This window comes from Pteronotus mesoamericanus, unplaced genomic scaffold (genome assembly GCF_021234165.1).
Source record: "Pteronotus mesoamericanus isolate MK-2021 breed Mesoamerican mustached bat unplaced genomic scaffold, CSHL_Meso_final contig_82, whole genome shotgun sequence".
In the NCBI taxonomy this organism is placed as follows: domain Eukaryota; kingdom Metazoa; phylum Chordata; class Mammalia; order Chiroptera; family Mormoopidae; genus Pteronotus; species Pteronotus mesoamericanus.
In genome coordinates, this window is record NW_026555265.1 from 409,803 (window position 1) to 435,820 (window position 26,018).

The following is a 26,018-nucleotide window of genomic DNA, read 5'->3' on the forward strand; positions in this document are numbered from 1 at the left end:
CTTTGGCAAAAAATCAATTGACTGTATGTGTGTGGGTCTCTTTCTATACTTCCTATTCTATTTCATTGCTCTATATATCTATCCTTTCTTCAGTAGTGCAGCTTTAGAGTAAATCTGGATATCAGGTACTGTGAATCCTCTAACTTTGTTGTTCTTTATGACATTTGACTCTTCTACTTCCTTTGCTTTTCCATATAAATTTTAAAATCATTTTGTTAATTTCTACAAAATATCATGCTGGGATTTTTTTGGGATTGTGTTGAATATATAGATCAATTTGGGGAAATTGACATCTTAATAATATTGAGTCTTCCAGTTCATTAACATATCTCCCAATATATTTAGCTCTATGATTTGTTTCATCAGTATTTTGTAGTTTGGGCATATAAATTTATATATGTCTTGTGAGATTTATTTCTAAGTATTTATTGACTTTGATGCTATTGCATATTTTACTGTTTTATATTTCAATTTCTAATTGTTCATTGCTGAAATGTAGAAATACAATTTATTTTTATATATTGACCTTGTATCCAGTAACCAGTGCCTTGCTAAGCTTACTTATTAGTTTTACTACTTTTTGTAGATTCTTTCCTATTTTCTACATAGACAATTATATCATCTGCAAATAATGACTTTTATTTCTTCTTTTCCAACCTTATGCCTTTTATTTCTTTTTCTTCCATTATTGCGCTGACCTCCAGTACAGTGTTGAATAGGAATGGTGAAAATAGACATCCCTGTCTTGTTGCTGATCTTCTGAGGAAAGTGTTCAATTTTTTATCACTGAGTATAATATTAACTGTAGGTGTTTTGTGCGTGAACTTTATATTATGTATAGGCGGAAGTTCCCTTCTATGCCATGTTTTGCTGAGAATATTTTCAGGAGTTGATGTTAAATTTTGAAGCCATTTATACTACATTGGTTGACCTGTTCCCATGTCCCCACACTTCATAAAGTAAAGAAAGACAATAATCTATTTCATTGTCGTTTCTCCTGCTTTCTCTCAAAAAAGTCTAGAAAAGGGAAATTATTTTGAAGTTGTTTGTACATGTCAAAGGCAGCTTTATTTCTGAAGCCATCCCATTGTCCAGGGCAGGAGAGATGAGTCAACCTTTGCATTCTTTAGGAAACTCCAGTAGCATTACTGATGAGATCCTCTTGAAAATCTCTGTTTGATGCTTCCTAATAATGCAGCAAGCTAAAATGAGAACTATTTTGGATTTCTTACATTTTCCTCTAGCTGTCTGTCTCACTTGTTTTTGGTAAAAAAAAAAATGTAGTAGGTTGATAACACAAGAAGGAAAGAGGAAATGAAATTTATCAAATATATGCTTGCGACGTGTTTATGCTAATATTCACAACAACTTTCAAGTGTAATATAGTCCCTATTTTACAGTGGAAGGAAATGTATGTAGTTCAGAGAGGGATGGCCACTATTTGAGCTGAAGTTTCTAAGACCATCTTAACCCGCAGTTCCTGCCTCCAACCTGTTCTATTTTTAGCATTCTGGCTGCATTGAAACATGGTAAAGCTGATTTTTAAAATACATCCATACCATATTGGCAGTACTAACTAAAATTTCTTACCATTGTGTGAGCCATTCACATTTTTAATTAAAAAATGTAAAATAAAATGAAAATGATAGCTCTTATTAAATTTTATTTCATAAAAGTACTTTGCTGAAAATCTATTGACTATGAAAATAATCATAGATTATTTTCCTTTGAAAATCTATTGACTATGAGCTCTGGTTAAGTTCCTAGCCCTTGTGTGGTGGGGAACAGAGGTGAGGGTCCCAGTGACTCTAAAACCAAGCTGAGACTGCCAGTCAGATTTCACCTGTTCTCGCTATCCCCGGAAGGTACTGAGTGCATTTGATGCTTCTCACTACCTTTGTAATGTGATCCTCCTATCAAGTAGTTTTTTCTTTTATCCTTTTCCAAGACTTATGATTATCCTTTTCCAGGACTTATGATGATTGACTTATACTTCTTTAGTTTCTGTCTCCATCTCAACAGGATGCAACAGTTATCCTCAAAACTGTGATGTTGGTGGATAAAGTCTTTTTTCTTGCTGCTCCTTTTCTCACTTCTGTTTTCCACAGCTGGTTAGTATGCATAACCAATAACTCTGGCATATTAGGTGCCTTCCAACAGGTTTGCACAGATGTGATGGGAGTTATTCCCCCAGAAAGCCTGCATTTCTTTGGAATAAGCACTTTTCTTCTTTACAAACAGGAAAAAATGACTCATTTCATTCTTTGCTTATCTCTTCTCCCCCCTCTCAGGTTTTTTAGAGCAATTCAATCTGAAACACAGGTCCACAGAATAGATCTCTCTGTTTTGTTTTCTCTACATGTTACTCACAGATGAAATACATGGGAATGACTCATTCCCGCTGACAAACTCATCTTTCTATTTCCTCAACAAATATTATTTCAATATAATGTAACATAATATAATGTACTATACTATAATTTAATCTTTTGATTGTTACTTTATTCAATATACAGTAGCAACTAACCATGGTTATTGATTAGCATTAAAAGAAATTAACTTGCTATTCAATTTAAAAATAATAATTCCTGGTCTACAAGCAACTTGATATAAATTCAAAGACACCTTGGAGATTTACTAGATTCTATAACATTATAATAGTATCAACAAGGCTTAGAGTTCTTGAGAGCTGATAATAAACTACCACATTATCATGTACCAGAAACATTCAAGTTGTTATTCCTTTTAAAACTTCAAGAAACAAGAGCATTAGAGACTCATTAGAAAGTTTTTAAATAATATATTGCTTTACATTTCAGATTTGGATAAATCATCCCTTATCAGTAGAGAGCCAAGTACTTTAGTTAAATATCAGAGTTTTTTGTTTTTTTCAATGAGCAGTAAATATCTGAGGAAGACAGGGAGTAGAAATAAACATACAGGCCTGCTCAGCCTTTAATGATCACAAAAAGAGCTAATTAAATGAAATAAGCTGATATTTTCCCTGGTACTTGGAATGGCTTTTATTTCTTTTTAGAGTTGTCTAAGAAAATTTTTTTTTAATTTGGGGCAAAATTATTTATGTTAAAGGAAGCATTTAAAACTTCCAGAAAACTATTCAGTAAGTGACATTTATTTATGCTCACAGTAATAATTTCCTATTAACCATTTTACATAGTTTATTTATTTATTTTGGATTCCCACTATAAATTGGAGATTTGGTTTACATGCTGTTTAATGAAATAGGAACACTAGTATTAATGCCTTGTTCTCATTTGTCCATTTTTAAAGAATATTAGTTCCCTGTTACAAATATGTTAGATTGAAATTAATGCTAAAAAATGAGATTTCAGTTTTTGGTGATAGCAACATTTCTCAAAAGAATATGTTCTAAATTAAACTTACAGAATAAATGAAGATTAATATATCTCAGAAGTGCAGAGAGATGATAAATGATTCTAATGTAAATTAATGTTTTTGAGAAACATTAATTTGAGAAAAGAAAACTTTTGCCCATTTTCCAATAATCTTGTTATGCTTTAGTATTAAGTGATTCATTACTTCAGCCAATATTTAACTTGGGCTGAACACTATTCTTGGTACTAAGTATATATTGGTGAACAAAAAAAATATAGTTCCCGCCATCATGTAGCTTACAATCTAGTAAGAGAGCTAGACAATAAACAAACAATATATCAAATATATAACTTGAAATTTAATTGGTATATGAGTGCCATAGGGGAAAGAAGAGAATGTTATGGGAAGAATAACATGAGGGGGAACCTACTTTGGATTGGGTGGTAGGGAATGTCTATCTGCAGAGCTGATGTTTAAACTAAGATCTGAAAGATAAGAAGGTATCAGCCATGGAAAGAACTATAAGCACAAAGGTACTGAGGAGGGAAGTGAGGAGCTTGTTCAAGGAACTGAAGAAAGATCAGTAGATAGAACGGTGACTAAAGGGGAACATGGCAAGGAATGATGAAGAGATAGTCAGGGCCAGATCCTGAATAGCCTATAACTGACAGAGCCCCGGCTGGCGTGGCTCAGTGAATTTAGTGCTGGCCTGCAAACCAAAGGGTTGCCGGTTTGATTTGCAGTCAGGGCACGTGCCTGGGTTGCAGGCCAGGTCCCCAGTTGGGGGTGGGCAAGAGGCAACCACACATTGATGTTTCTCTCCCTCTCTTTCTCCCTCCCTTCCCCTCTCTCTAAAAATAAATAAATAAAATCATTTTTTTAAAAAAAGACTTTGGCAGAGTTTAGCTTGTATTCTTAAAGTGAAAACAGGAAGGGTTTAAGAAGGGATTGATATGATGTATTGTAAATGTGGAAAATGGATAGACAGTAACATCTCTGTTACCAGGCAAGTCTTCACCTCTTTGCTAGAGCAATGTAGCAATCAGATTCTTAACATCCTATAAATTTGTTCGCTTCCCTTTGGTCCAGACAAGGCTTGTGTCTAAGAGACCAAGGATGACAATAGTATCAAGAAAGTGTTTTCAGTCTTTATATAGAACAAAAGCTTTGATAGAAATATGGGCAAAGGGCATTAAAAAAAAGTCCATTATCCAATTAAGTTTTAAAAAATGTTTAACTTTATCTGTAATCAAAGCTATACAGGTTAAAACAGTAATATGGTGCCTTTTTTTTTACTTATTAAATAACTGGCAAATTTTTAAAAATACATACTAAACTACCATACATTAAGAATACATATGCATTTATATTGATAGGGATGTGAGGGTACGGACACTTTAATGCACCGCTAATGGGAATACATATTTGTAAAGTTCACAATCTCTTATCCAAATCCCTTTAGCCAGATATGTTTTAGAATTCAGAATATTTTTAATTTTTTATAAAAAGTATTACAGGGGTTTCCATCTCTAAGAGGATGCATTTGAAGTTTCTTGCTGGCGAAGAGTGGACAAATTATACGGAACAATGGTCTTCAAGACGTTAGACCTCAGATAGTAAAGGAGAGTGACTCTGGAGAGATAAGAAACAAATTATGTAAACCTAGAAGTAACCCCAAATTACTGCTGGAAGGAAGTTTCCAAGCCGTGGTGCAAGGAGCGGGGATGGAAGCAGAACTTAGTCTCACTGAGTTGAGGCAACAGAACTGGGAATCCAGGGAAGGCAAGATAGCTAGAGTTCGCAGGACAGAGTATTGGGCAGGAGAGAGCCATGCACAGAGAAAGCTCCAGAGATGTGCTGAAGGCAGCTTTGAGTATAAAGTTACATAGTAACCCACTCATGTACATAAGGAAACTACTCAAGGACAGAAAAAGAAGCACCCAAAAGGATTAACAGTAGCCATGCTCCAGATTCATATAGGATGAGGAATAATGCCGTCCTGGAAAGCTTCAAAATTTACAGAGCAGCATTGAGAGTATTAAGTAAGGTCTTGACCTCAGTATTAGGAGAAAAATTAACCCTAGACTAACTGCTATTCTTATCCCACCTACCAAAGCTTAAAAGCAAAACCTGAAAAGATCACATTTCCAAGTATGTTAGCCACATCCCAGAACAAAGTTCAAGAATATATTAAGGCTTAGAAACATATTTTACCAACAAGGTAAAAATCACTATGTCTGGCATTTGTTAAAAAATTTTAAGTCATGCCAGAAAGCAGGAAAATGCAAGTCATAAAGAGGAGAGAAAAATCAACTATATGACATTCTGGAAAAGGCAAAACTATGGAGACAGTAAAATGATCATTGGTTACCAGGGCATAGTGGAAGAGAAGAATGAATAAATGAAACTCAAGAGGATTTTTAGGGCAGTGAAAAATACTTTATATGATGCTATGGTCATGTATATATGTCATTATACATTTGTCCAAACCCAAAGAATGTAATGCCACGAGTGAACTCTAATGTAAACTGTGGACTATGGGTGATAATGATGTATCAGTGTAATTTGTCGTCAGTTGTAACAAATGTACCACTCTGAAGGGAGGTCTTCATAAGAGAGGAAGCTGCACATATGTGGCAGTATGGGATAGATGCAGTATCTCTGTACTTTCATAAAACTACTCTAAAAAATTGTCTTTTAAGAAAATCAGTTGAAACAGACCAAGAAATAGCATAGATGATAAAATTAGTTGAGAAGAATGTTAAAATAGTTATTATAATTGTACTCCATATGTTCTAGAAGCTGGAGGAAAGATTTAACCTGTTAAATATAGATACAGAAGTTATAAAAACCCAAGTGAACATCTAGAGATTAAAACTACAATGGCTGAGATAAAGAGCACACTAGATGGGATTAACAGCACAATGGATATTGGAGAAAAAATGATTAATGAACTTGGTTATCTAGCAATAGAAACTATCCGAAATCAAATACAGAGAGAAAAAAGACTGAACAGAAATGAATAAAGAATCAGTGAACTATGAAACACCTTCAGGTAGCAAAATATGTGTGTAATTGGAATTCTGAAAGAAGTAGAGGTAAGAATAATACAAAAAAAAAAAACCCCTGAAGAAACGTAATACAGAGTTTAAACTCCAGTAATGACTGGGTAGCCTGTATTGGACAGTGTTTCTGTCCATAACAAGATAAGCTCTAGAACAGGGATCCCCAACCTCCAGATCCTTCGTCCTCCCTTGCCCCATCCCTCCACACACAAAAACCCCCCGCCTCCGTCTTCCTTGAAACTGGTCCATGGTGCTGAAAAAGGTTGGTGGCCACTGCTCTAGACAAAAAATTTTTTTTTAAATACAGAAAACATTGTTTAGAGTACACAAACCTTAAAGAAGGCAAGCAACCTAGAGGGGCTCAACAGTTAACCAGCTTTTTTCCTTGGCTCACTGTTCAGTTTGCCTTGGAGTACTACTAGGGGAAAAGAGCTTAAACAGAAAGTAGCGTTCTGAGATGAAGAAACAGTGGTCAGAGGTCAATACCAAAACAAATTGAGGGGGAAATCTCTGAAAGCTGCAAATTGAGGGGGAAATCTCTGAAAGCAAGATGCCAGGGAAGAGGGAGCTCCAAATCTTTTTATAAGTTTCAAAATTACACATACACAATAATGCTCCAAGAAACCAGGCAGAAAGTAGCATCAGAAGAACTCAAGACTTGAGCAGAGATTTCATTTCAGCAGATGCATATTGTTGTTTTGAGTGCAAGTCTTGCCAAATAGGGGAACTGGAACGTCTCACATTTTGAACTGAAACTGTAGAAGGACTGTGCTCTAGGACTAAGCGCTGCCCCAAGACTAAAGGCAAAAGCAAAATAAATCCTGTCTATCAAAACCGAAGCTCACACTATCATAGGATCAATGGGAAGAAGGGGGAAAATATAACTCAAAATAAGGGGAAAAGCATCAATAGAAGCAGATCTATGAATGAGCCACATGTTGGAATTGGCAGTCAGGCACTTTAAAATAGAAATTAGAAATACGTTAAAGGATTTAGAGGAAAAGATCAGCAGAATGAGTGAACATATGGGGAAATCTTAGCAGATAAATGGAAACTGTAAAATAAAATGAAATGTTAATTCTAGAGCTAAAAACATGAAAAGTTTGTTAGATATCAACAGCATTTTAACACTGATACAAGTGTTATCGGTGAATTTGAAGATAGTTTGATAGAAATAATCCTAACTGAAACAATATCAAGAATTCCAGCATATATGCTGTGGGAGCTCCAGAAAGCAAGGAGTGAGAGAAGTGGCAATGGGGTGACCTAGTAATGCCTGGAATTTTCCCACATTTGGTGAAAAAAAAAAAAAATCAACCCACATGTCCAAAAAGCTCAGCAAATCACTGACAGAATAAATACAAAGAAAATCACACGCAGATACATCATAGTCAGTCAAACTGCTGAAACCAAAGATAGAGGAAATCTTTAAAGCAGCCAAAGATAGAAAATAATAATGATGGATGACTTATCATTTTAATAAAATGGGGGAATCCAGAGGATAGTAAAATGTCATCTTTGAAGTGCTAAAATAAAGGTAATATGGGGCATATATTGTATATTAAATAACATTCCCAGTGGCATCTAGTGTAGCATCCCATAACCAAATGCTTATGTTGGATAAATAAAGACCATAAAGAGTCTCACTAAAGTTCCGGTCAGGTGCTGCTCTCAGGTAGATGACTTTTGGTGCCAAGAGGTTTTAAAAAGAATCCTTTTGGTTTTAGAGCATTTTAGATTTCAGAATTATAGGAAAAGGTTTGTAGATCCATCTTACTTGTCAGAAGAAAAATTGGTGGTATGTATTTTTAAATGTCTACACCTTGAGAAGCAGAGATCTGTAAGGATCTGTGCAATGGAAATAATACATGAAGAATGTATGCCAAGTGTTATATACAAGGATGTTTATGACAGAATTTTTAATAATATAAAAAGTTGAAAACAACATAAATGTTTCAGTAGCCTCCCAATAATTCATTAGATTAAGTATGATATGTTTATACAATGAATGGGCTCCTATATAGCAATGAAAGATTATGTTATTAAAGAATATTGATATGGTGAAATGAACATTCTCAACATGTAACATGAAAATATAACAAAATAGTGTGATTGCAAATGTTAATAGTAGTTATTGCTAATGTAGTTGGATTGTGATTTGTTTTGTTTTGATCTTTTGTATTTTCTAAATTTCCATTAGTAATCATATATTCTTTTTGTAATCAAAAAAATCAAGGCTTGTTTGTTGTTTTTTTTTTTAATCCAGGCAATAAGGTTTTTCTGTTGCTATTAAACTTCAGGTCAGATTGCTTCTCTAATATAGGAATCGTTTTATTATCAAAGATTACCAAAGTTCAGCATTATTATTAATGCCAGAGCTTAATATATCAGCCATCTCCCCAGATCTAGGGTCTGCACACCTGGATTTAAAGTGTCTCTTTTATGCTACATTGCCTGAGGCATTTCCAAAAGAATCCTGTTAAATGAAAAATAAGACCTTTCATGAGCAATACTGAACCGTTTCTGTTGCCACTTCAAACACTCTGGCTTAATCTCCAGAGAACAGCTTTCTCAGATAAATTGTCCAGCACCACATCTAGTTCTTGGCTTGTTTTTAAAAAGTCTGCGGATTCTTTCATGAGAGTCTTTTTTTTTTTTAAGCTTAAATATCTACTTCGCTTTGAAAATCTATTTTCTCCCTTTTCAAAAAGAGCATACCAGGAGTTAAAATTGGATCATGTTTAGCAAGCTACATCATACATCTGGAGTAAATTCCAGAGTATTAATGTCATGGTATGTTAGAGCAAAGACTGCCAAGTCTAATTTTTGCAGATCTGCTAAATCTGAAAGGACAGCCTGGACAGCCAGCAGTTTCAATCCCTGAGCTGAGGTATGTTTTCTAAAGTTATTCTGAAAGTCAGAGGGGAAAGGCAAAAAAAGTCTGCAACGTGGTCCTAATTGAATAGCTTGATGCCACAGTGATAGGAAATGTCTTCATCATCTCTATTGAAGGCTCTTAGTATTTGACTTTTAGAATTGGAAGAGGCTTAAGAACTTGAGTCCAGTTGCTTATCTAATACTTATACCTCTTTTTCATCATTCTAGACAAATGGTGGTTAGTACCAAGTTACTTCTAATAATAATTTCATTTTTCCTTGATATTAATAAGTTGACATTCTGATTTCATGTATTAGTGTCTGCGTACTTAATATTTGCTAGAATTCACTGTTGAAATCATTTGAACTTGGAATTCTCTTTGTGGGCAGATTTGGTAACATTTAATTTCTTTAATAAATATAGCGCTATTCATATTTTCTGTTTCATTTTAAGTCCATTTTTAAGTTGTTTTTCAAGGAATGTGTCCTTCTAATTTGCCAAATTTATTGGCATAAAATTGTTCATATTAGGATCTTGTTGTCTTTTTAATGTCTGTAAGTAATGTTACATATAGTAATATATTCTCTTTCATTCCTGATATTGGTAACTGAGTTCTCCTTTTCTTCATCAATCTACATAGCAGTTTACCAATTTTGTAGGTATTTCCAAAGAACCAACCTTGGCAGCCTTGTTAATTTTCTCTCTCTTTTTTTATTTCTGCTTATTGCTTCCTTTCTTTTACTTTGGTTTTACTGTGATCTTTTTCTAGCTTCTTAAATTGGAAACTTAAGTCCTTTATTTTAAACTTTTCTTATTTTCCAGTATAGCACAAAAAGCTATACATTTCTTTAGAAACATCATTTTAGCTGTATTCAACAAATTTCTTTAAATGCTTTATTGAAGCATATTTGATATGGCTTCTTTCATTTAGCATAATTATTTGAGATTCATAGACATTGTTGTAATAAGAGTTCATTCCTTTTTACTGCTGAATAATGCTTCGTGTTATAGATATACCATAATTTATTATTTTACCTATTGATTGACATTTGGACTTTTCTAGTTTCTGGCTATTACAGATAAAGCTGTTATGAGGATTTGTGTACAAATCTTTGTACGGAGTATACTTTCATTTCCCTTGGGTAAATACCTAGGAATGGAATGGCTGACTCATATGAAAAATTATGTTTATTATTTTAAGAAACTGCCAAACTGTTTTCCAAAATGGTCGCACCATTTTACTCTCCCACCAGCAGTATATGATGGTTCCAGTTCCTCCACATCCTTCATATAGTCAGTCTTTTTAGTTTCGGCTATTCTAACAGGTGTGTAGTGGTATCTCATTGTGTTTTTAATTTGCGTTTCATGAGTGACTAATGATTAAAAGATCTTCTCATGTTTTTATTGGCCATCTTTTTGTTTTCTTTAAAGAAATGTCTATTCAAGTCTTTTGCTTATTTTTTTAATTGGATTGTTTGTTTTTGAGTTTTAGTTCTCTATATATTCTGGATATTAATTCTTTATCAGTTATGTCATTTGCAGTTTTGTTTTTTTTTCTATTTTGTGAGTTGCCTTTTTACTCTATAATGTCCTTTGGTACACGTAAGTTTTTACTTTTGATGAAGTCAAATTTGCCTGATATTTAAATTATTGTTGCTTGTACCTTTAGTGTCATATCCAAGAAATCATTGCTAAACCCAATGTCATGAGTTTTTTTGTGTGCATGCTATGTTTTCTTCTAAGAGTTTTATTGCTTCAGCTCTTGCATTTAGGTCTTTGATCCATTTTGAGTTTTCGTATATGGTGTTAGGTAAGGGTCCAGCTTATTCTTTTACATGTGGATCAGTTTTGCTTAAAAAGACTGTCCTTTCCCCCATTAAATGGTGTTGGTACCCTTGTTGAAAATCATTTGACCATATATATGATGAATCCCACTTGATCACAAAGTATGGCCCTTTTGATGTGCTATTGGATTCAGTTTGTTAGTCTCTGTATTCTATTGTATTTGGTTTGTGTGTCTGTCTTTACACCAATAGCACACTGTTTTGATTACTGTAGCTTTGTAGTGACGTTTAGAAATCAGGAAGTGTAAAACCCCTAACTTTGTTCTTTTTCAAGATTGTTCCCATACAAATTTTAGAATGGATTTTTTTTTAATTTATGCAGAAAAAATGCCATCGGGATTTTGATAGGAATTGCATTGAACCTATAGACTGCTTTGGAGAGTAGTATGGACATTGTAATAATCATAAATCGTCCAAAACATGGACATGGGATGTTTTTCTATATATTTTTGTCTTTAATTTCTTTTAGCAATGTTTTTAGTTTTCAGTGTATAAGTCAAAACCTCCATGGATAAATTTATTTCTAAGTATTTTATTCTTTTTGATGGCATGGTAAATTATTTTTTCAGTTTCCTTTTCAGATTGTTCATTGTTAGTGTATAGGAACACAAACAGGTTTGTGTGTTGATTTTGTATCATGCTACTTTGCTTAATTTGTTTATTAGTTCTAACAGGTTATTTTTGGGGATCTAAATTCAAAGTTTTCTACATATAGGATCATGTTATCTGAAAATAGAGATAATTTTACTTTTTTTCCTTTTCAATTTGAATGCCTTTTATTCTTCTTGCCTAATTGCTCTGGCTAGGACTTACAATACTGTGTTAAATGGAGGTGGCACGTCTTCTTATTTTAGAGGAAAAACTTTCAATCTTATAGCATTGAGTATGATATTAGTCGCGTGTGCGCACGTGTGTGTGTGTGTGTGTGTGTGTGTGTAGCCTCTATTATGTTGAGGTAGTTTCCTTCTAATCCTAGTATGTTGAGTGTTTTTATCATGAGATGGTGTTAAATTTTGCTGAAAGATTTTTCAGCATCATTTGAAGTGATCATGTGGGTTTCTTCCTTAATTCTGTTAATGCGCTGTATCACATTTATTGATTTATGTATGTTGAGCCCTCCTTCACCTCTTAGGGATGAATCCCACTTGATCATGATGGATGATCTTTTTAATGTGCTGTTGAATTTAGTTTGCCAGTATTTTATTGAGGACTTTTGCATCTATGTTCATCAGGGATATTGACCTATAGTTTTGTTTCCTTGTGGTATCCTGTCCAGCTTTGGTATCAGAGTCATTCTGACCTCCTAAAATAGTTTGCAAGTGTTCCCTCCTCTTCAATTTTTAGAAGAGTTGAAGAAGGATTGACATTTATTCTTCTTTAAGTGTTTGGTAGAATTCAACAATGAAACTATCTGGTCCTGGACTTTTTTTTGCTGGGAGGTTTTTGATAACTGATCCAGTTTCCTTACTGGTTACTGGCCCGTTTGTATCTTGTTTCTCCATGATTCAGTCTTGGTAGGTTGTGTGTTTCTAGGGTCTAATTTTCTTTTATCCATGGGTTATTTGGAAGTGTGTTATTTAGTCCCTAAATAATTTGGGAATTTTTCCAGAGATCTTCCTGTTATTGATCTAACTTACTTCTGTTTTGGTCAGAAACCATTCTTTGTGTGACTGAATTCTTTTAATTATTGAGAATTGTTTTATTGTCAGAAAACAGTCAAAGTTGGTAAATGATCCATGTGTACCTATAAAGAATATGTATTCTACTTTTATTGGGAGGGAGGTGTTCTGTTAAATGTCCATCTGATTAAGGTAGTTATATTGCTTAAGTCTTCTATATCTTTTTTTATTTTTAATTGAGATATAATTGACATGATTATGTAGTTTTAGGTGTGCAACATGTTCGTTTGATACACATATATTTCAATATGATTACTACAGTAACATTAGCTAACATCATGTCACATAACTATATTTTTTGTATTGAAAACAGTTAAAATCTAGTTTCCTAGCAACTTTGAAGTTTATAATACAGTATTGTTCACTACGCAGTGTAAGTTACTATGTTTTGCCTTAGATCTCCCAAACTTAATTATTTACTAGTTGAAAGCTTGTGCCCTTACACACTATCACCCCAGGTCCCCCACCTTCCAGCCTCTGGTAACCATCATTCTACTCTCTGTTTTTATGAGTTTGGCATTTCTAGCTTCAACACGTAAGTGATATCATGTAGTATTTGTCCTTCTCTGTCTGACTTATCTCACTTAGCATGCAAGGTCCATCCATGTTGTCACAAATAGTAGGATTTCTTTCTTTTAATGACTGAATAATATTCCACTGTATATATGTATATCATATCTTCTCTATTCATCCACCGATGAACATTTAGTTTGCATATCTTAGCTATTATGAACACTTAGGTTATTTGCACATTTGCCTGAATGTGGTGTTCTGATATCTCTTCAAGATACTGATTTCTGTTCCTTCAGATATATACCCAGGAGTGGGATTGCTGAATCATATAGTAGTTTAATTTTTAATGTTTGGAGGAACCATCATATTGTTTGCATAATGACAGTACTTAAATTTACATTCCCACCAATATATCCCTCTTCCCAATACATTCCCTTTTCTCCACATCCTTGCCAACATTTGTTATCTCGTGTTTGTTTTATAAAAACTATCCTAACGCGTATGAGGCGATATCTCATTGTGGATTTGATTTGCAGTTCCCTGATTGAGCATCTTTTTGCACAGATGTTGGCATTTTGTATGTCTTTGGAAAATGTCTGTTTGGGTCCTTTGCTCATTTGTTAATTGGGTTTATGCTTTCTGGTTATCTGCCTACTTGTTTTCTCATTTATTAAAAGAGAGGTATGGAAATCTCTGATTATAAAATCTATTTGTCCTTGCTGTTCCATTAGTTTTTGTATTATGTACTTTTAAGCTATTAGATGCATAGATGTTTAGAATTGTGACTTAACTCCTTTATTATTATGAAATGATCATCTTTATTCCCAGTAATAATCTTTGCTCTGAAATCTAGTGCTATTATGGTATATCTTTCCAGTCTTTTTGCTTTTAATGTATGTGCTTTTGTATTTAAAGTATGTTTCTTGCAGGCAGCATGTAGTTGGGTTTTGCTCTTTTACCTCATATGACAGTCTCTTTTCACCTTTCAAATATTTGAAGATTTTTCTATACCATGAGTCTTTGCTCCCTGGGGGAGCATCCTTTTGCTATGGTTGGCTGATACTTTATATAAATTCTTCATTATTATTATCAAACTCTTTTATGCATGTTTTGCTTAAAAGGGATATTACATCACAAAGGGTACTTGGCTTTGGCCTCAACCAGAAATGCTTACTATTGCATGTTGTATCAGTTGATTAATATTATCAACAAAAATCTTTATCTATTTGGTTCTCACCATTTGGTTAAAACCAATCTGGACCATCTGTTCCACTTTTCTTCCCTAATCATATTTCAAAGGGACTTAAAAAAATATTTTCATTGTTACTCTGAAAATGTCTGTTTTATCTCGGTTACACCAATTCTAGTTGAATTATTTTGAGTGTAGGTCAAATAAAAGTAGACTATAACTTAGAGGATATTAAAATGTTTGCCTTTTTTTCCAGGTAAAAGTGTCCCCATCCTGTCATCCATCCAAAGGGGATCCTGCTGTTAAGAAAGTAAGTTTTAAAGGCAAAAAACAACTTCCTTCTGTGTGTTTATTCTCCCCTGTTGAACAATTTTCTCAAAATGACTGTGATTTTTAATCATCTTAATGCCATCAAAGGTTCTTTCTGATTGGTTGCCTTAATGACATATCACCAGGACTCCTTACCTCTTCCAGAGAAGCCACATGGGGGTTGAGCCTAACATCAGTCTCCTGGCAACTAGGGACTTACTTTTTTCTTTTTCTAGAATTCACATCATCTCTAGCACGTACATATCCTGGTATCAGTGAGTGGTAGCAAATGAAATCTATTCTAAGGAGGAAAGCTGTGTAGATAGCTGAGCCTAAAAAAAAACTGGTTGGAAATAGTAACGTTGCAGCACATGCCACATAAAGTCCTCATTGAGTACTTGTGGGATTGAACTATCTATGTTATTTCAATCCCTGACTGTAAACTTTGTGGCACAGATAAGGTGTGAGCAACCCCGAGGTGATGTCCAGAGAACCACTAAAATCCTTCCCTTTATCAGCTACAACAGTACAATTGAAATGTGGTAAACAGATTGACATTTTTGCTGTTTTCTTACTTTTTTTCAAGATTGTATTTATTTATTTTTAGAGAGCAGGAAAGGGAGGGAGAAAGAAAGGGAGAGAAACGTTGATATGCGAGAGAAACATCAATCAATTGCCTCTCGTACACACACCCTCAACGGGGGACCTGGCCTGCAACCCAGGCATGTGCACTTTTGGGGAATTGAACCTGTGACCTTTCAGTTTACAAGACAACACCCTTACCCACTGAGCAACACCAGTCAGAACGCTATGTGTTTTTTTGTTTTTTATTTGTTTGTTTTTACCATTTTTATTACTCTAGTAGTTTAAGTATCCCTGATTGTAGGTTTTCTTTCCTTGCTTTTTTTCCCTCACAATTTCAGCTAGCATCCATGTCATCAAAGGTTTTAGGACAACTTGCTGCCTCTATTGACTAACAGCAGATTCTAGCTTCAGAGCAGTGTGCCAACAATGGGTCCCTTATCTCTGCCTTCAGAATCCCCTGAGACATTTTCAAAAGAGAGAAAAAAGAATGAGAACAAAATGTTGTCTGACAAGCTCTATGACAAGCTGCCCATGAAAATTTCTTTCACTCTTGTCAAGACAGGCAGGCAAGGCTGAGGTGGTAACATGAGGAGCTAGAAAGGGCTTAAGTAATTTAGTAATTTAGTAAATAAATGAGGATATTGGAATCCAAACGGAATTTTTGTTTTTTACCTAAGCTCTCAAATGTTAGCCATGGGACACACTTCTAAAGCAGAGGTTAAAAACATGTACTTTGGATTCAACCAGACTCGGGTTCAAAGATTGACTTTTCTACTTACTTATCTGAATAATCTTGAGCAAGCCAGACTCTCCCTTTCTTCCTTTGTAAAATGATGGTGCTATCTCTCTCAGTTGTCCTGAAGATTGAATGAGGCACTATTTACATCCATAATACTGTGCTTGACATGTATTAAGTACTCAGCAAATTATTGACACATATGGAGTACTCGGCTGTTGTTGGAACTAGTATTAAAACACATCTCCAAGCTCCTACTCAGATATCTTTATTATGCTACTTATATATTATTGTCACTCAGCAAGTATTTCTTTATACTAGACACTAAGCTCAGAAATGGACTACAGAGGTGAAAAGTACAATCCTTATTCTCAAGGACCTCAGTATTGGAGGGAACGGCAGACAGGCAGCTACACTGACGATTTCCATGTGGCTTGGCATGTGTCATAGCAGATACGCAGGCGCTACAGCAGTGGAGCGGGGAGGCTCTGTTTTGAAATGGCTGAGCTCATTTAGTACCACACACATGTGCTTTATGCTAAAGAGTCTAGAGAAGAAGTTTGAGAAATGGTTAGCTGCCCCTTACCACCTTGTTACTAGATTATAATAAAAGCAAATTTTACCATACCTATAGATGTTTATTAAAATTCATATTCACTTAGAAATAGGTTCATACAACCTGTTTTTTAAATTTTATAATGTACTAGCTGTCTGTCATTTTAGGTGTCTGTCAGAGATACAGCAATGTTATAGAAGCAGAGTATTCATATCTTGAATACCTTTTATTTTAACAGTGAGGTCCATTTCTAATATTTACCATTCTGATTAACAAGCCATTAATTTTACCAGTAGAAAAACTCCTATTTTTGAGCTAATGAGCAGTCTTAGGTGTTGGTCAATATTTGAACAGCTGGAGGGCTTTTGACAGCTGCCTTTAGGAGTTCATGGTAGCTGGCAATCTCTGAAATACAGATTCTTGGTTAAGGCCACTGATCACCCCTGAGTTGAAGCCTAAACTAAATAGCATGTTCTTAATATCACACTGTTTAAGGTGTCTAGAATATCTTCAAAATATACATTATAACAAGTGCCTCACCCAGACTAAAAGGTTAGGGAAGGCTTCCCAAGGGAGGTAAAGCTCAATCTAACCTTGAAACCCAAGGGAGAAGGTACCCCAGGCAGATATGAGTGAATACAGCACTCTTCAGGAAATGAGGGTGGTTCTGTACGTCCTAAATGTAGGAGCATACAAAGCCTGGTGAAATAAATGGCAGCCCAGATCACGAAGAGCCCCAGTCTGTGACGTTTGCTTTTTATCTTGAGGATAAGGGTTTCTGTCAAAGATGAGTTTAGAGGCAAAAAGACAAATTAGAAGAATAAGGAGAGTTGTCCAAGTAAGAAAAAAGGTCCTTAACCTATGTAAAGGAATGAAGAGATGGGAAAATAAATTCAAATATTAGTTATGTTTCTCTTCAAAATCCTTTCTGACACCCTAAGTTTGAGTTTGATGTCTTTCCATTTTTGATCTCTTGCGGCACCTGAACTAGGTCCAACCAACATACTTACCTTCCTTTTTTACTTACATGTATACCCCGCTAGACTGTATGCCTTTTGAGGGCAGGAACCACCTCAGCCTTGTTTCCTGTTGTAGCCCTACATGTAGAACAAAGTAGTCACTCAATAGTTGAGTGAATGAGAGAGATATGAAAGAGATTCCACAGGATTTCATGTTGTTTATGAGAAGTTAATGGCGCGGGGCGGGGGGGGCGGCGCGGGGGGGTGTTTCTGACCTGGATGGAAAATGAACAAATGAAGCATTGTTGCTGTCACAGGCTTGTAGTCCCCGCGCACGGTTAGTTCCTTACTGTTTGAGCTCATCATCAGCAATACTCCCGAGTGACATTCACGTGAAACTTGGCACCTAATTGTTACTTCCTTAGTTGGGTATGTATTTTTGTGGGTCTGAGTTTGCGTGTGCATACGTATGAACATCTGCATGTAAATTCAGGTTGTCATCCTGGAGCTGCAGTCTCTCTTCCCAGAGCTGTATTGACAGATGGAAGCACCAGCAGTGTCTGTGGAATAGAGTGACTGCCAAAGTGACATGTGTAAGAAACACAAAGGAGCAGTAATATTTTGATTTAAGCCAAAAATTCTCTGTTGACCAGAAACTGAAAATAGTGTTTGGTGACTCTGCTGTCATTATTGGCCCAGCCAGGAGCTGGATTCAAGTGCTGAGGACACAGAAGCTGTGTTGCGTAGAACTCTGCTTAACTTCCGAGCTAGTTGTCACTCTTGTGCTTTGCTGTCACATGTCAGAGTCTGGCAGATTCTGTGAGCATGTACACAAAACATCTTTTTGCAACATAAGTATTTTGCATTTTAGATACTCTTTTACAAAGCTTTGTAGTAGAAATATTTTGTCATGTATCATATAAAATTTGTGTATCATTGATCTTATGTATGTAAAATTTCTTCTTAATAGAATCTAAATAGTAACTTCAACAAAGTTGGAAAATACACATTTCCCTAGGACTTTTTCACTTTTGGATCATGGATGGCCAGAAATTTAAAAATCAAGAAGCATTTCCATGAGAAGTTACCATAAAAGTCCATTGCAATAAATTCCCTAGAATAGATCCAAACTGGAGGTGTTCACAGTGTTTGAGGTGGATTAAAGGAGTTTTGAGAGGTAGTTGAAGGTAGCATCAAAAACCAGCCCGCCACAATGCATCTCTTCTCAGCGGCTAAAGAAACACCCACCAGGAAGTTGTGTAGCAAAGTGGGGATTGTTATATGCATAACAACCAGGGAAAGTAGTTTTGTATTATATCACAATCACAAAAGCATGCTTACAGTCTGAACCATCCTCTGTTTTAGGTGAGCTTTCTTTGCTAGCATGTTTACAAAAAGCTTGGAGGACCAGGGGCTCTGGCTGAAAAGCATCCTCAGACTGGTGGAACCCACAGTTGACGTTCTCAGAGTGACTTCTATCAGTTAGGGACAAGGTACTGGGAATGGCAGACTAGGAAGCGTTTCTAATAGTCCTGGGTAAATTCGATGATATTCAATAAGCCTTAGAAGGACAAAAGTCAGTGAATTATAGTTCTTGTCAATATATTTACAAGATAATGGTGACTAAACTGGAGGATTGAATAGCCATACCTCCCAGAAATTGGTTATCAGTTTCTTGAGTATTCAAGTATGTTAAAATAATTTGCAGCTGATTTTTGACCACATGTTTTGTTGAGGTAAAATTTTTATAGTCAGTTTTCAGTCTTGCCACTCATGTCAAGAATGTAGACAACTATATTTGCTCATGATTTTTGTTGACTCACAGTGAGGTTTAGTTTTGTTTAATTTTTTTATTTTTAAGGGAAAAAGCCTCGCAGAGGCATTGTTTCCATAACAACAGGAAAAGCTGACTGCAGTATCCCAGCTGACTGGGCCCAAGAATGGCCAGCCGGTAGTTTCACAAAAGTCGAGGGAAACATGAAAAGGAGAAAGCACTGAAGTAGATGAAGCATTCTCTAGCTGTCATCGGCCAGTGGCTTCAATGAAGATTCATTTGCCTTTCTTTATGTCTCGCCCTTAACTCTCTCCTTCAAAGATGCAAGTAAAAGACCCTGATGGGACGTGCACTGCCTTTTTCTTACAGTATTTGTCTCAATAATATGTATCCAAACATGAGGTGTGACTTTCATGTCTCTACAAATCAAAAAAAAAGGAACAGAGGACATGATTTGGTCTTTGTTTTTGCATAGGCTGGATGGACGATCTCCACAGGCCTGGTGCCCTTTTATGCTGATTTGGAAAAGCTGGGGTGTAGTTGCCTTCAGACATCTGGGGGGCGCCGATTTGGAAGGAGGCATAGCCGTTCCTTGTAGTTCAGAGGAAAGAACTGGTATCTGTAGGTGGCTGCTATGTAGATGATGTCAGCTTAGTATGGGAATTTTCTAATAGTGGAACGAGGTGTCTGGTGTGATATAGTGCATTACCTATTACCAGAGGTGTCTGGTCAGTGGCAGGACGTAACCCTCAGAACTGCTGCAGACGTTTCCCTGCCATGGCTGAGATGTTGAATTGGTTAATTTGTAAATCCCTTAGAATGTTAAGATCTTATGAGTCTGCAGTTGTATTAAACTCATTGGGGTGCACATTGATTTTAGTTAGACCCATACATCCAGCCTGAATTAATAGAGTATGTTGTCTACCAAGACAAAACTAATTTCAACTTAGAGAAGAAGAGGCTTAATTTTTTTTTTTTAATTATTTTGAGAGTGGGGGAGGGGCTTTTGCTATAGGGAGAATGCTTTGACTGGGAGACTTGCAAGGGTGTCAAAGATCAGGTAGAAAGGAAAGTTCTTTCATAGGGGTGGGGAAACATGGCTAGAACGAACCAGATTTGAAGGCAGATGAAAGAACTGGGCAATTGATCAGGAAATGTCTTTTCTAGAGGTCAGCCAGTTCTCAGAAGGAGCCATCAAGGAGGGGTTGGTTATATGCTGTCTCAGGCTGACAGTGGGTCAAAGGCTTGGGGGAAGGAGAGAAGCTTAACTAAAGTTTGGTCATCAGTTAACAAGCATTTGATTCCAATCAATCAGTGACGACAAGCAGTTCAGCTAATCTTTTATGTGGCAAAGAACAGGAATTTGGTTGGCCTGTGTCTGGCTGTCATAGTTATAAATATGGTGGCAACAGGAATCTTCTCAGTCTATGGGGAGGAGTGGTTCTTTGCAATAAGCTGCTCCCCAGAACAGAGGCTTTTCTTAATTGTAGCTGCTTTTGAGAGCTCAAGGCTCAGGTGAAATTTAACAGGCTCACGGCTCTGACTGCTGCTGCCATGTCCTTTCCTTATTACTGGCCTCCACAGGACCTGGAGTCCATGGACTGGGCTTTTCTGAAACCTGCTTATTAGTCCCCAAGTAGAGGGAGAGAATGTCAGTTGCGGTTACTAAAAGGGACAGCAGTGACCATCATCTTTGGTACCCCCTCTTCTCACTGATAACTGTGCCTATCTCCTGGTCTGAAAAGTGAGACTAGCTTAGGATTTCACAGGATCTCAGAGTTCTTATCCAATGTACAAATCTACACCTCATCCATTTCTTTTGCATTAAGTGAATGTTTTTCTAATGTATCATTTTGATTTATTTAATGATTTTTAAAAAGTAATACTTTTAATTTTTTAGAGCAGTTTTAAATCTACAGAAAAATTAAGCAGAGAGTACAGAATTCCCATATACCACCCCCACCCCCTGCAGTTTTCCCTGTTACTAACATCTTGCATTGCTGTGGCACATTTATTTCAGCTGGTGAGCCAGCATCGGCAAATTATTACCTAAAGTACGTGGTTTATATTAGAGTTTATTCTTTGTGCTGTACATTCTGACAAATATATAATGAAATGTGTCTAGCATTTACAGAATGGTTTCACCACTCCCCAAATCCTCTGCTCCTTCCGTCTCTTAATCATTCCCTTCCTCCTGCCAAACTTGTGGCAACTGCTCATCTTTTTACTGTCTCCATAGTTTTGCCTTTTCTAAAATTCATGTTGGGAGAAAGTATATATAGCCTTTTCAGATTGACTTCTTTTAATAATATCCATTTAAGTTTCCTACATATCTTCTTGTGGCTTAATAGCATTTGTTTTTAGTGTTGAATAATATTCCACTGTCTGGATGTACCAGAGTATGTTTTTTATCCATTGACCTACTAAAGGACATTTTGGTAGCCTCCAAGTTTTAGCAATTGTCACTATAGCTACAGTAAACATTTGCGTGCAGGTGTTTCTATAGACATAAATTTTTGGCCCATTTGAGTAAATACCAAGGAGTGCTACTGCTGGACCTATGGTAAGGGTAGGGTCAGTTTTGTAAGAAACTACCAAACTGTCTTCCAAGGCACCTGTACCATTTTGCTTTCCCACTAGCAATGAATGAAAGTTCCTGTTGTTCTACATCCTTGTCAGAATTTGGTATAATCTGTGTTTTGTATCTTAGCCATTGTATCTAATAGGTGTATAGTGGTGTCATGTTACTTTTCATTTCCCTAATGACATATGATGTTGAGTGTCTTTTCATGTGCTTATTTGCCATCTATATATCTTCTTTGATGAGGTTTTTAAATGTTTGAGAGTTTTTAAGCAGTGCTCTAGGGTTTCCCATATGCATCTTAACTTTCTGATTCAGCTTCTCATATAAACTAGTTTAATTCCAATTATGTATAGAAATATTATTCCTAATCACCTTAACCCTTTTTTGGTATTCTTATACATACTCCATCTATTACCAATTATCTGTAATCATTTCCGTAGCCCAGTAAAACTTTGCTCCTCTTTCCTTTGTGCAAATATATTACATTCCTATGTTATAGGCTAACATATTATATACATATTATTTCATATAGTTGCCTCTTGAAATAAGTTATGAGAAGATGAGAAGGGAGAAAATATATGCATCTATACTGTATAGTATAATTACATAATTACCTTTACCAGTTTTTTTAAAATGTGGATTTGAATTATCTTCTAGAGTCAAGACTTGCTTTCCATTGGTGATTCTATGAACAGTGACTGATGGACTTCCGTTAGTAATTCTAGTAAGGGGGATCCACTAATAACAACTTTTCTTATTTTTTATTTATTTAGGAAAGTTTTTATATTTTATATTCTTTTTTTAACTTTAAAATATAAATTTTTATGAAATGTGTCAATCCAAGCACTTACAATCTGCATTTTATTTTCCTTTATTTATTTATTTTTATTCTTCAAATACATTTGTCTCCATTTTCCTGCCACCACTTTCCCCTTCCCCATCAACCCCCACCTCCCTCCCTCAATCCTTCCCCACGTTGGCTTTGTCCATTAGTCCCTCTATACATGTTCCTTGATTTGACCCTTCCCTTTCTTTTCCCCAATACCTGCTTCCCTCCTTCCCTATCCTTACTGTCGGTTTGTTTTTTCCTTCAATGTTGCTGGTTATATTTTTCTTGCTTGTTTTGTTGATTAGGTTCCACTTACAGGTAAGATCGTATGGTATTTGTCTTTCACTGCCTGGCTTATTTCGCTTAGCATAATGCTCTCCATTTCCATCCATGTTGTCGCAAAGGGTAGTAGCTTGCTTTCTTTCTGTAGCATAGTATTCCATTGTGTAAATGTACCATAGGTTTTTGATCTACTAATTTATTAGGGTGCTTCCAACACTTGGCTATTATAAACTGTGCTGCTATGAACATTGGGGTGCATAGGTTCTTTTGAATTGGTGTTTCTGGATTCTTAGGGTATAATCCCAGCAGTGGAATCACTGGGTCAGAAGACAGTTCCATTTTTAGCTTTTTGAGGAAATTCCAAACTGTTTTCCACAGTGGCTGAACCAGTCTGCATTCCCACCAAGAGTGTACTAGGTTTCCCTTTTCTCCACAGCCACGCCAGCACTCGTTTGTTGACCTGTTTATGATGGCCATTCTGATTGATGTGAAGTGGCATCTCATTGTAGTTTTAATTTGCATCTCTCTTGTGACTGGTAATGCTGAGCATCCTTTCATATGTCTCTGGAACCAGTGTATGTTTTCCTTGGAGAAGTGTTTGTTCAGGTCCTTTACCAATTTTTTTAATTGGATTGCTTGTATATCTGCAGTGGAGTTGTGTGAGCTCTTTATGTATTTTGGAGATCAAACCCCTGTCCAAGGTATCATTGGAAAATATATTTTTGCATATGGTTGGTTCCCTTTTCATTTTGCTGATGTTTTCTTTAGCCATGCAGAAGCATCTTATTTTGATGAAGTCCCATTTGTTTATTCTTTCCTTTATGTCCCTTGCTCCAAGGGACATAATCAGTGAAAATATTGTTGCATGGTATATCTGAGAGTTTCCTGCCTATGTTCTCCTCTAGGACTTTTATGGTGTCGTGACTTATATTTAAGTATTTTATCCATCTTGAGTTTATTTTTGTGTATGGTGTAAGTTGATGGTCGAATTTCAAATTTTTGCATGTAGCTGTCCAGCTCTCCCAACACCATTTGTTGAAGAAGCTATTTTTACTCCATTTTATGCTTCTCCCCCCTTTGTCGACTATTAATTGACCATAGAGACATGAGTTTATTTCTGGGCTTTTCTATTCTGTTCCACTGGTCTATGGGTCTGTTCTTGTACCAGTACCAGATTGTTTTGAGTATAGTGGCTTTGTAGTAGAGTTTGATGTCAGGTATTGTGATCCCTCCTACTTTGTTCTTCTTTCTCAAAATTGCTGCAGCTATTCGGGGTCGTTTGTGGTTCCATATAAATTTTTGAAATGTTTGTTCTATATCTGTAAAATGCATCATTGGTATTTTAATAGGGATTGCATTGAATCTATAAATTCCTTTGGGTAGTATGGACATTTTGATGATGTTAATTCTTCCAATCCATGAACACGGTATATGCTTCCATTTATTTGTGTCTTCCTTAATTTCTTTCTTCAGTGTTGTGTAGTTTTCTGAGTTTTAGGTCTTTTACCTCCTTGATTAAGTTTATTACTAGGTACGTTATCTTTCTTGTTGCTATAGCAAATGGGATTTTTTTTTCCTGATTTTTGATCCTGATATTTCATTGTTGGTGTACAAAAATGCCTTCAATTTCTGAATATTGACTTTGTATCCTGCTGTTTTGCCAAACTCACTTATTAGGTTGAGTAGTTTTTTGGTGGAGTCTATGGGGTTTTCTATGTACACTCTCATGTCATTTGCAAACAATGACAGTTTTACTTCCTCCTTTCCAATTTGGATGCCTTATATTTCTTTTTCTTGTTTGATGCTGTGGCTAGGACTTCCAGTACTATGTTGAATAGAAGTGATGAAAGCAGACATCTTTGTATTGATCCTGATCTTAGTGGGAAAGCTTTTAGTTTTTGGCCGTTGAGTATGATGTTGGCTGTAGGTTTTTCATATGTGGCCTTTATTATGTTTTGGTACGCCCTCTTTATTCCCACTTTGCTGAGTGTTTTTATCATAAATGAATGCTGTACCTTATCAAGTTTTTTTTCCGTATCTATTGATATAATCATGTGATTTTTATCTTTCCTTTTGTTTATGTGATGTATTATGTTTATTGATTTGTGAATATTGAACCAACCTTGCATCCCTGGAATGAATCCCGCTTGGTCATGGTGGATGATCTTTTTAGTGTATTGCTGGAAGCAGTTTGCCAATATTTTGTTGAAGATTTTAGCATCTATGTTCATCAGCGATATTGGCCTATAGATTTCTTTCTTTGTTGTGTCTTTATCTGGTTTTGGGATTAGGATGATGCTGGCCTCATAAAAAGAGTTTGGGAGTCTTCCCTCTTCTTGGATTTTTTGGAATAGTCTGAGGACAGGGGTTAGTTCTTTCTTAAATGTTTTGTAAAATTCTCTGTGAAACCGTCCGGTCCAAGGCTTTGGTGTGCAGGGAGTTTTTTGATTACTGCTTCAATTTCACCAGCTGTTATTGGTCTGTTCAGGCTTTCTGCTGCTTCTTCCTTCAGTGTTGGAAGGTTATATTTTTCTATAAATTTCTCCATTTCATCAAGGTTTTCAAATTTCTTGGCATATAGTTGTTCATATTAATTTCTTACAGTCCTTTGTATTTCTGTGGTATCAGTTGTTATTTCTTCTCTTTCACTTCTGATATTATTGATTTGGGTCCTCTCCCTTTTCTTCTTGATGAGTCTGCTTAACAGCTTGTCAGTTTTGTTTATCTTTTCAAAGATCCAGCTCCTGGATTTGTTAATCCTTTGAATTGTTCTTTTAGTCTCTATGTCATTCAGTTCTGCTCTGATCTTGAATATTTCCTTCCTTCTACTCGCTCTGGACTTTGTTGTTGTTTCTCCAGTTCTTGAAGATGTAAGGTTAG

At 35.8% G+C, this 26,018-nt stretch overlaps 1 protein-coding gene across 1 annotated transcript in view; it reads left to right on the plus strand.

Moving 5' to 3' along the window:
• VPS8 (VPS8 subunit of CORVET complex) overlaps positions 1–26,018 on the plus strand; it is a 261,129-nt gene that overhangs the window by 192,050 nt on the left and 43,061 nt on the right. Inside the window, exon 45 of the mRNA XM_054585065.1 lies at positions 14,781–14,834. Coding sequence (XP_054441040.1) covers positions 14,781–14,834 — 54 coding nt within the window. The remainder of the gene's footprint in view (positions 1–14,780; positions 14,835–26,018) is intronic.